At 41.7% G+C, this 10415-nt stretch overlaps 1 protein-coding gene across 1 annotated transcript in view; it reads left to right on the top strand.

The window, feature by feature from the left end:
* Nucleotides 1-3680, top strand: part of PAX1 (paired box 1) — a 9006-nt gene extending 5326 nt beyond the window's left edge. Inside the window, exon 5 of the mRNA XM_039874587.1 lies at nt 3589-3680. Within this exon, the coding sequence (XP_039730521.1) occupies nt 3589-3680 (92 nt within the window). The remainder of the gene's footprint in view (nt 1-3588) is intronic.
* Nucleotides 3681-10415: the final 6735 nt, after the last annotated feature.

The raw sequence follows: 10415 nt of genomic DNA, 5'->3' as shown, positions 1-10415 counted from the left end.
TTTTTTTATTTTCAAAACTTAAGAATTAGAGCCCCTTTAAGCTTTAAACTTAATTTAAATAATAGGATAATACCACTTGCCCATTTATAAGAAATTCCAAGTAAAAGAAATTTAAAAAATTGAGAATTAGAACTCCTTTAAGCTTTAAACTTAAGGACCAATAAGGGGTCTCAGGGAAAATCCTTTGCTTAGGGTCTTATTCTTGGCTTCAAATCTACCTGCTTTCTGGACGATGAAGTTATCTTTTGGATTAGAGATAGAAATGGAATTTATCTCATTACACAAATCGTTTAACTAAGGTTCATTTGAATTAGAAAAATGTATCCACAAATTTAAAAGATCTCTCCTGAGCTGATCTCAAGGAGATGGAAGGTTCAGAAAAGGACTTGCTACCTTCAGAGCAAAGCAGTCCCTTGCTAACAGAGCCAGTTTGTCCTGGGGCATTTTGAGCTCTAAATTAGAAACAAATTATGACTTGTGGGTAACAATCCAAAGGTAAAACACATAGTTCTGAAATCAAAACTAATTCTAGTTAATTGGGCTGGGGGGGGAGGGGGGTCCTTGGTGGTTGATTTCCTTAGAAGACAATTTCCTTTCAGAAATACAAAGTAGTTGAATGGCACTTGCATTCATGTTCCTTTTATCATTATACTCACTTTCTATTATGAAACATCCCATCAATTTTCAAAGTCTATAGCAATAATTAGCTACATTAGTTATTAAATTAATAACAATTTCCTGATTCTCATAGTTCTTTAAAAATACAGGTAAAGGATCTTCCAATAAATGGAACTCATTATTAAAAATGATTTCCAAAACCGACACAAAAATGTTTGTGTTTGAACAAGGAACATAAAAATAATGACAATTACATACTTACTTGGGTTAAGAATTTTTATTCTTCTTACTGGCAGAAAAATTGACTTCAAAGACCTTCTATACCTCCAACTGGTCTTTGAAAAATTACAAAGCAAAGTAATCTGAATCACTGCCTTTTTTTCTAATCATTGCTTTAAAATTATATTCAAACAAACTTATTCTAGAAGGCAATTACCGTCATTAATTGTTCTTCAGTTCATAAGAATAGTAAGAATACCATTTGCTGAATTATTTTTTTCAGTAGGAAAAAATTATTTACCGAAAGCAATTTAATATCGTGAATACTCAGTAAAAACAAATATTTTTGATCATCTAGTCCTCCAAATCAGGTGCAAATGAACATTAGCAGTTACCCTAAGGGAAGCCTAATCAGTGACAAATTATGTACAACAATTTATTAATTTTATTTTGATAAAGAGTAGTGAGTCCTGGTTCCTTATTATTAGGCAAAAAGCTATAATTTACATTTCTCATCCGTGAAAGGACAGTTTAATTCTTGGGAGCCAAAAGAATAGAAAAGTTTCACTTTATCCACACGTGGAGGGGTGCTGATATTCTGGGAATCTCGACACCCATCCAAATGTCTTTTCATAGCCAGGGCAAGACCATCTTCCCCTGCTGCCCCGGCCACTACAGGACAGGTGACAGACCTCACCAGGTGTCTTCAGTACAACTGGTATTTACAGTGTATTTTCAGAACCTTCGAATCCTCATTGTTATAAAATCCTTCCCAGCGGGGCTTTGAAAAGACAAGATTTGGAAATCAAATCTATAAGATATTGCACACGCTCAAAGAAATGTGTTGTTTATATTTGTAACAGATAACTCATCACTTCATTCCAATTATCTCTGATCAGGATTAGTTCTTGAAAAATTGATCCTAAAAGTGAACTTTGCCAGGGAGCGCTAAGGCGCTAGTGTCTGCCTGAGAGCGGGCAACTACAAACCTGAGTCTCATTTGACCCAACCCCTTCTCAGACCCCCGCCTTTGTCTGCCCCCCCCCTGTTGTCCCTGTGGCCCTGCATTCGCAGTCCTAATATATAAAAAACGCGTATCTTCCTAAGATTAAGTTAAAGTTCTAACATCCAAGGTTAAGTGAGCCTGCAAAGCACTTAATACGCTGGATGGAGCCCAAGCCTCTGAGAAACCCAGGACAGACCCACTCACGTTGTCCTAGGTCTCATGGGTGGGAAAGGAGGCAGGGGGGAGGGGTACTGGCGTGGACAGAACTAAAAACGCAACAGGAGCATTCGCCCTGGAGAGGGAGTGGAAAATATCGCTGGGCTACTGGGGATTTATTTTTCCCCACCTTTTCTCCTCCGCCTGTTTCTAAGGCAACCGACCGTTGGTTGAGAAACCTTCTCCTCAGATAATTTCTAAACAGGTGTTCACCTTGAAGTGTGTGTACGGAGTGGAAAGAAAAGGTCTGAAAACTTCGTTGGCTGAGTGGCCACAACTGAGTTTTGGAAAGAGAGCTGAGAGATGGGGGAGGCGTAGCGGGAGAGTGGGATCACTTTAACCTGGAAAGGTCTTTACCCCTTCGAAACCTCTGCGAAACCAGATGTGCGTGCTTGTGTGTGTATGTGCATCCTTCGCACAGAGGTGTAGGGCCCAGCTCCTTGCAGCCACAGCAAATTGTTTCTGGGGCTGCGGCAGGGACAGCTGCAGGGGAAAAAATTCCAGAGTTCTCCCTCACCCCAAAGTGAGCTCTCAGAGCTCCCCATTTAAAGGAAGACTTGTTGGAGGAAAATAGGGAAGTTGAAAATAGGTGCCTTTAGGTATAAACAAACGTGTACCTCCTAGTGCAGGAGGAGCTGAGAGCGGCGGATTGGGGAAAGAAAAACAGAGATTTCGAGATCCCAGCGTCACTTTCCTGGCTTCCAGCAGCAAAACTTCGGTCCCTTCCCCAAGCCCTAAATAATAAAGCAACGCATAGAATATACCGCCTGGTCTGGCAAGTCCACTGTCACTTAATCTGGAGCCCCCTAGATCCCACGACGTGCTGCGCCCACAGTGGTGAGGGAATCTGGATCTTCGGGCCTCGGGGGCATAACGAAGTCCGTCGCGCAACTGAAGCGCGGCCGCCTCCTTTGTCGGTGGGATTCCAGGCTTCTCTGGGCCCTCCACGAGGGGCGTCTTTGGTGACCTACTCCCCACTCGATTTCCCCCTGCCTCACGCGAAGGCCCCTAATCGCTTTGAGAGAAAGCGTTCCTGATGTGCTGGCAGCTCCTCGGGTTTGTGTCCGCGGTTGGGGTCTGAGGTGGGGGCGGAGGAGGAGGGATGTGCGGATCTTAGCTCCCCGCTTCCTTCCCCAGAGGTTTAGGATCTGAGAACCTCCACGGCTCGGGGGTGCACAGGTCGGCAGCACCGCTCATCTCATTCTTTATTAAGCGAGCTCGGGGTAAAGAGAATTGCATCGGGTCAGCGGTCTCGGAACGTCTGCAAAATGGTCTTCCGAGGAGAGGCACTTGCTAATGCTGCCCTCGCGAGTGACCCCTTTAGGGGAGGGTTAGGGTGGGCTCCGGTGGATGCGTGGAGCTCATGGGGAGCATGAGTCTCAGCTTCTTTCTTCTAACCGAGTGCGTGCCGCAGCATTCACCCCCGAATCCTCGCACTGTCTCCAGGTTTGCGGGAGTCCTGGGCTCCGGGGTCTCTGGTTTTGCACTAAGCCAAGTAGTGACCCTATGCCCTATGCTTCCTCCTGCAGTGGCCGACCGGAAGCCTCCCAGCCCCGTCGGCAAGGCCCCAGACGGTCTCAGTAGCTTACATGGACTGCCTATCCCGGCATCGACCTCCTAGTCGCTTCCTCAAGCCCGAGCCCGAGCTGGGAGGAGGAGGTGGAGCGGCTGGCGGACCGGGGCGCGCAGCTCGGCCCTGCAGTCCCGGGCAGCGCCACAGGACCGGAGGACATGCGGAAGAGGTGCCCCAAGCCGGCCTGCGGGGACGAGGGTGGGGGTGGGGGGAAACGCTCCGTCAGTCCCAGGCCTCGCCCTGCCCTGTGGCCGGCAGCCACACTTCAGTTGTTGACCAGGGTTTTCAGGCTTTTCTGAACTTTAACTTTAGACTGTTGCATCCTCGTCGCGATATATTTGCTCCGACGTGGCCTCCCTCGTCCTGCCTTTTCCTACTTCTCCCAGGATTGTTTCACGGCCTCCTTTCTCCTTCTTTTGTTTTCCCTATATCCCTCGCGTGGCTTCTTTCTTTCTTTCCTCTTTCCTTCCAACCCTACTTTCCTTTCCTTCCTTGTTTCTCCTTCCTTCCCTTTGTCTTAGTTTTTCTCCCCTCTTCCCCACCCCTCCTCTGCTTTCCTCTCTCCTCCTCTTTCTGCTGTCTGTTGTGCTCCTTTTCCTGTGGCCCAACCCTGTCCACCGCCTTCTCTCTTTCGTGCCTTCTACAATGATTCTGTTTCTCGTCATTCCTACTGCTTCTCTGACCCCCACTTCCTTCCAGGAGAGCCCCAGACTGTTCTACATGACAGTGTCAACTCCGTGGCTGGGACTCTTTAGCCTCCACCCTCTCAGAGCTCCCAGCCCTAATGGAGGGGTCTCCAACCTAGGAAGAGGACAGAGAGGCCACAGCCTTTATTTTATATTTTTATAATAATGAACCAGAACAAAACCCAATGAATTGTCCTCTCCTTCCTTCCTTCTCCCCAGGATATTGTCCGAAATTCTGTATTTTCTCAGTGTCCAGTGGCTAGGCTTCTCTTTGCTTCCTCTGAGGTGATGTCACCCCAAAGAAGATTGGGGTAGGAGGAGGGGGGCACTGGGGCTGTTGATATTTTCTCTAGTTAGAAAACCTTGTGCCCTAGAGGTACCCCTTCTCACCCCTCCAAACCTAACCTGAGGGAATCTGGCACATGGTACATGCACTGTTTCTGGTGTTGCGGAAGAGGACAGCACATTTGTTAATTTAAACCACAGTCTGCTTCCAGGTACAAAGGTGCAATCTGGCTTCTGGTTTGCAAGGAGCGAGGGTCAGAAAAAACCCAGAAAGTGTATTTTAGAGTGGGACACAAGAGTTGTTAACTGCTTCCAAGTTCAGGCCCATTGGTGGCGGGACCCTGGACATAAAACTGCAATTTTTGTAGTCATAAAAATATCACTGGTGAGAGTCTGACATCACCTGTTAAACATGGCTGCCTTTGAATAAAAGAAAGCATCTGAAGAACGCTCTGTAAGGATGAACAAGTCTGTGTCTAGTCTGGAGTGTTGTATAGGCACGCCTCACCTGCTCAAGCCCCTAAGTTTCCAGAAGGATGCTATTAAGATGAAATTATTTTATTGGTTTACTCATTAGCACTTGCAGCCCAGGTTGGGCAGGAGGTGAAAGGGGAATTAAAATGGGAGGAGCATTTTCAGGGATTTGTCCCAAGAAGCTCCATGTCAACCCTGGGGAATAAAGTAGAGAGGTAATATGCAGCAATCATCCTAAAATGGAGTTAATTCTTAGAAGAATAAAGTGGCCAGAAAGCAGTGAGCAACAATGGAGGGCTTCTTCAGAACATTGCTAACATCCTGAAAGCTAAATTATCCCAGACTACCAAATAATTAAGGAATTTCTAACTACAAAGAGGTCTCTGGCTAGATATTTTGTTTTTCTTTCCTGCGTTGGCTTTCTAAAACTGACAGAAGAGAATTTTGAATTAAAGGTTTTTGCTGGTAAGCGGAGCCGCCCCGCCTGTTTGGACATGTGGAGGGAACCAGTGGAAAAATTATTTTTGTTTTATCTTGCAATTGTACCTACTGAAGGTATTAATCATAAAAGAATATCTGCTTTTTTAAAATATGGAAACATTTCTTCCTAGGTTTTCAGTGTTTTGCCTTTTAAAAGATTCCATTTTATATATAGGACTATTTAGGGCTAGCCATTGGTTTATTTTCTTGAGACCATATAGTAGCAAGCTACAGGGACTGGGCGCAGAAACTGGGTGACACCATCACATCAGAGAGCCAAGACTGGGGCTTGAGCTTTGAGTCTGAAGTCCTCAGTCTTTGGTGCCAGCATTTCCTACAGAGAAACTGTCACGATGGTCATAGGAATAAAGTATGAAAAAAAAGTATCTTCTCGAGTGCCCCTACCTCTCAGCCTGTCCTCACATGCTTGAATGAGCTTTACATGCTCAGTCCATATAATTTTCACATGTCCACCTTTGCTGCCTGGAGGACGGCTTGTTTGGGTCTCGAAAAAGACATCTCAGCCTTTTCTGAAGAAATGAGAAGAATCATATAATCAGCCTCTATTCCTGATTTGCTGCAATCTCCATTTCTCTGGCACTTCCCACTTCTATGTTTGGGTTGCCCAGGGAGAAGGGTGAGAAGAGCAGAATAAAGCAACTCAGGAAAGATGGAAGGTGCCTATGTTGTAAATGCCACCTGCAAAGAACTTTCCAAATTTTTCTCCCTTGTGGTTCCCTGTGCCCCGTGGCTGGAGGTGGGTCTTTCAGAGTTCCTTGGCTCTGAGGTGAGCATTCACAGGGGAGGGCAGCTTCCAGCTACAGTGCCAGCAGACTTTGACATTTCATGTGGGATATGCTGGGATATCCCTTTTCTCTTGAGGTTGAAGGCCATGGGAAGTCCCAGTGAGCTTGGATTAAATTCCTGCTCCACTGAAGTATGACAGAGGCCTGTGACCTCTCTGAGTCATCATGTTTTTATCTATGAAATGCACCCTTAAATATTGTGACACCCATGGTAACCTGGCTCAGAGGAAGGCTGGCCCTGGAGTTGCTTCACCTCCCTAGAGATTATTTTATTGTTAACAAAGAGTAGGAGAGTCATTTCCATGGTTGATGGGAGATCCAGAATTTAAACATTTTTCAAAAGATCCCATTGGACTGTTATATTTTTTGTTCTCCATGCATATAGATCTGTGAAGGTCCTGGGATGCATGATAAAATTACTTAGTACCAGGCTGGTACTATGTAAAATAATTTGAGAAAGAATCATCTCCTCAAAAAAAAAAAGAAAAGAAAAGAAAAAAAAAAGAATCATTCCCTTAAAGGCAATTTGTCTTTGCTCTAGCACCTGCCTTTATTTATATTTTTAATTTAAGAATAAGTTTCTTAAAATATAGAGAATTATTAAAAAGTAAAAGACATATAATCACTCAAGTAAACTTTTGTTTTTTTGAAAGAAAGTGTATATATATATGTATATATATACACACACACACACACACACACACCTTTAGGAACTTCTAGCAGTATAGAAAAATTGAAATGAAAAGTGAAAGTTTCTTCCTATCCTCATATCAGTCCTTAAAGGTGAACATTGTAACAGACTTACATATCTTTCCTAAAAAATGCAGACAACAGAATATCTCTGTTTCTGTACATGTGCTATTTAAAAGTGCACAGCAAAAAGTTGTGCTAGATATATACAGATATGGTCTGAAGATCTGATCTTTGCATACCAGCAGCTTTAGCTCCACTGTATTCACTTCATTCTATTGAATGGATGCATTATCAACGAGGGTTTATTTAAAACAGACTATTTGTAATGATCAGCTTTGTGCTTTGAATGAATAAAGACAGGATTTTGTTGTATTCATTATTGGAGGAAGTGCTTAGAATAGATTGTAAGAACTTCTCTGGGAAAGGTGGCTGTATTTTGGCATGGAGAAAGGAAATCAAACCAAAGAGAAGGAGACTGGAAAACAAGAGACATAGAGCATTGTCCTTTCTGAAGACAACAGGACTTGTTCTTCAGATCACTGAAGGGCATTCAAAGCTGCAAAGGGCTGAGGAGTGCCATTTTCTTTTCCTGTGAAGGCAGTCAGTCTCTCTAGGTCAGGAAAGAGAGAGAGAGAGAGGCAAAGGGGTAGGAAAGAACCTCAGTCGAAGAAATACTGGATAGAAATAAAATGTAAAAACCAATATGGCACAGCATTCTTTTTATCTATCTCAGGTTTATTTGAAATCCATGTGGAATTAACCTCCTGATGAATAAACCCCACTCATTGACAAGTATGTTCCCCTGTTTTCTTGTTCTTGACTCCTGTTAAAGAGGATGGAATTTATTTCATTGAACTGTGGTCTGGGTTAAAGCACTCTGTAGGTTTCCGGGCATCAGCTTCCCTAGGTAGAATGACATTTGGCCTGACTTTCTTTTCAAAAGAAACTCTATCTGCTCTATGTTATGCTGGATAATATGAATTTAGAATATTGCCAAAATGTGCCCAAGGAGCACATAAAAGGATTGTGCATCCAGACAGGCTATGTAATGAGAAACATTCGATTCTATTCTTTTAATGGATGGGAATTATGCATAAAATTATATTTGGTCTTTACCTTGACCTCGTTGTCTGAACTATAGCCTCACTCACTGAATAAATGCCTTGTGGTTGAGCTGTTTCTGGCCAAATTATTGGATCTCAGCTGAAAAAAAATTCTTCTGTTATTGATTCTCTTTTTAAAGGGCAAAGCAAGGAGGAATCACACTGTCTTCTTTTTCAAGGCATTAAAATGAGAACCACACATTTAGTCACAATCCAACTTGGGAATTCTAAATACTTGAAACAATTATACTTAATTTATTCTAGTCTCTCTTTTGGAGTTGACACCAGTTGAAACCCATGATTCACTCTGAAGAGCTTTCTCCAGGAGCAGCAGTCTATGGTGCTCGTCAGAATACACATCTGTTTCTGTCCTGGCCAAATCCAAAAGTAGAAACCCTGTTACAGTTTTCATGAGTGATAGAATTTCAACTGTATTACAATTTAACAACCTGGGTTGCCTCCACTCTCTGTTTTCTTCTCAAGAATGAAATAAGCTGATTAAGTGTTCATTCAGCTATTAAATTATATTTCCATCCTGTAACATTTTATTTCCTTTTTCTCTGGTGAGATATATTGACTCAATGGATTATCTCCAGTCTCTGATATTGGCCACAAAATTTTCACTCTTGGGAGTTCTCCTAGTTGCTGGTAAATGTGGTTTTAGCTTTATGAAATTTTATTTTATGCAAAATACCAAACAACAAAATAAAAATTCTTTAACTAGATGGTTTTGATTTAATAACAAATCTCTTGAATAAAAATTGGGCAATATATTTGAATAAATTAAAGGAAAATGAATTTTTAAAAAGAATTGAATTAGAACCTAAAACTTGTGAACATAAAAAAAAAATGAAAGGCTCCTTTGGCAGACAAGTTGTTATATAATTGATTAGCTTGATCTAAGACCCTAAAGGTTTCATTCTGGCCACCAGGGGGAGCACACATTGTTCCATGAAGATAAAGATGAAATCAAAGATAACACTTGACATAGGAAAGAAATCATCATTCCGTTAAAGTGGTAACCTGTCCAGTTGTAAACAACATCTGTCTACAATAGAGTGGATTTTCTGGGCTCATCCATGTGGGAATTATCAAATAAATTAACTGAGAAGTCAAGAGCACCTCAAAAATAAGTTTTGCTTCTAACCTTGAGTCGCATATATACATATATCTAATTCTTTGAATAGAAAACAAGTGAATGAGTTTAAAATAGCAACCTAATTGGAACTTATATTTTTAAGAAATGAAATAAATTTTATCTGTTATTGTTCAATTTTGATACTTCTTGATTAATTTGCATTTCGATTTTCTTAATTTTAAGCCACATGTCCATTTTTAGTGATCTCTTTGACATTCTTAATCATTTAAAGTCACAATTCACATTTAAAGTAAAGGCCAATGTATTAGAGACAGGCAGCAAAAAGCAAAGAAAATGACTATTTCCTCATTTTTCTATTTATTTATGATAAAATCCAGAAAGATTGCTTACAAGCAGGGTAAAGTGAATTTATTCTTTAGTTTTAGAGAAGAAAAGGAGATTTTCTTGCTATATTTAACCTGAACTTTTACATATACTAAACTCAGACTACCAGCTGTGGAACACCCCCATGCAGGAAGTAGTCTGAGAAGAAATGGCCTGTTTGGTAACTAAAAGTTAGCAGAGCTGACTGGGTTAAAATATCAGTTTTAACACTAAGCAGCTGTGTCACTTTGGAAGTTTAGACAAAACTTACAAGTCTCAGTTTCCATGTCTGTTTAATAGGACTAATATCTCCTTCCCTGGGCTATTGTGAGGATTACATTTGATGTGTGCTTTGGGTCCTGGTCAGTCATTATTAGTGTTGTTATTATTGTTGTTTTCTTCCTTTTCTTCTCTTTCTGAGTTCCCCATCAATATTTTATGGTGTATTTAATCACATCACAGCCCTGCAGACCATATTTGCAGAGACCGTCAAGACTGCTAATGCTAGTCTCTGAATTTACTGAAACTTTCAACAGCATCAGAGGGAACACCACTGTCAGCTACTAATAAAATCTGATAGCCCTGAGACATTCACCAAGACCTTAAGAGTACTTGATAATTTTATGGCTAGACATATGAGGATTAATTACTGGCCCAGCATCCACCATTACTGCATTGAAGTAGATTTTGTGTGGCAAGTCTACTTAGACTAATGTTATGTGACCAGGCTTCCTGTTAAGTCAACAGACCCAAAAATTGTGCACAGAGACCTTGTTCCATTCTGTTCACATAAA

The sequence above is a fragment of the Pteropus medius genome, unplaced genomic scaffold (assembly GCF_902729225.1).
Source record: "Pteropus medius unplaced genomic scaffold, Ma_sr-lr_union100, whole genome shotgun sequence".
Classification (NCBI taxonomy): domain Eukaryota; kingdom Metazoa; phylum Chordata; class Mammalia; order Chiroptera; family Pteropodidae; genus Pteropus; species Pteropus medius.
The sequence above is the reverse complement of the archived record's forward strand: the minus strand, read 5'-3'. Positions and strand labels throughout refer to the sequence as shown.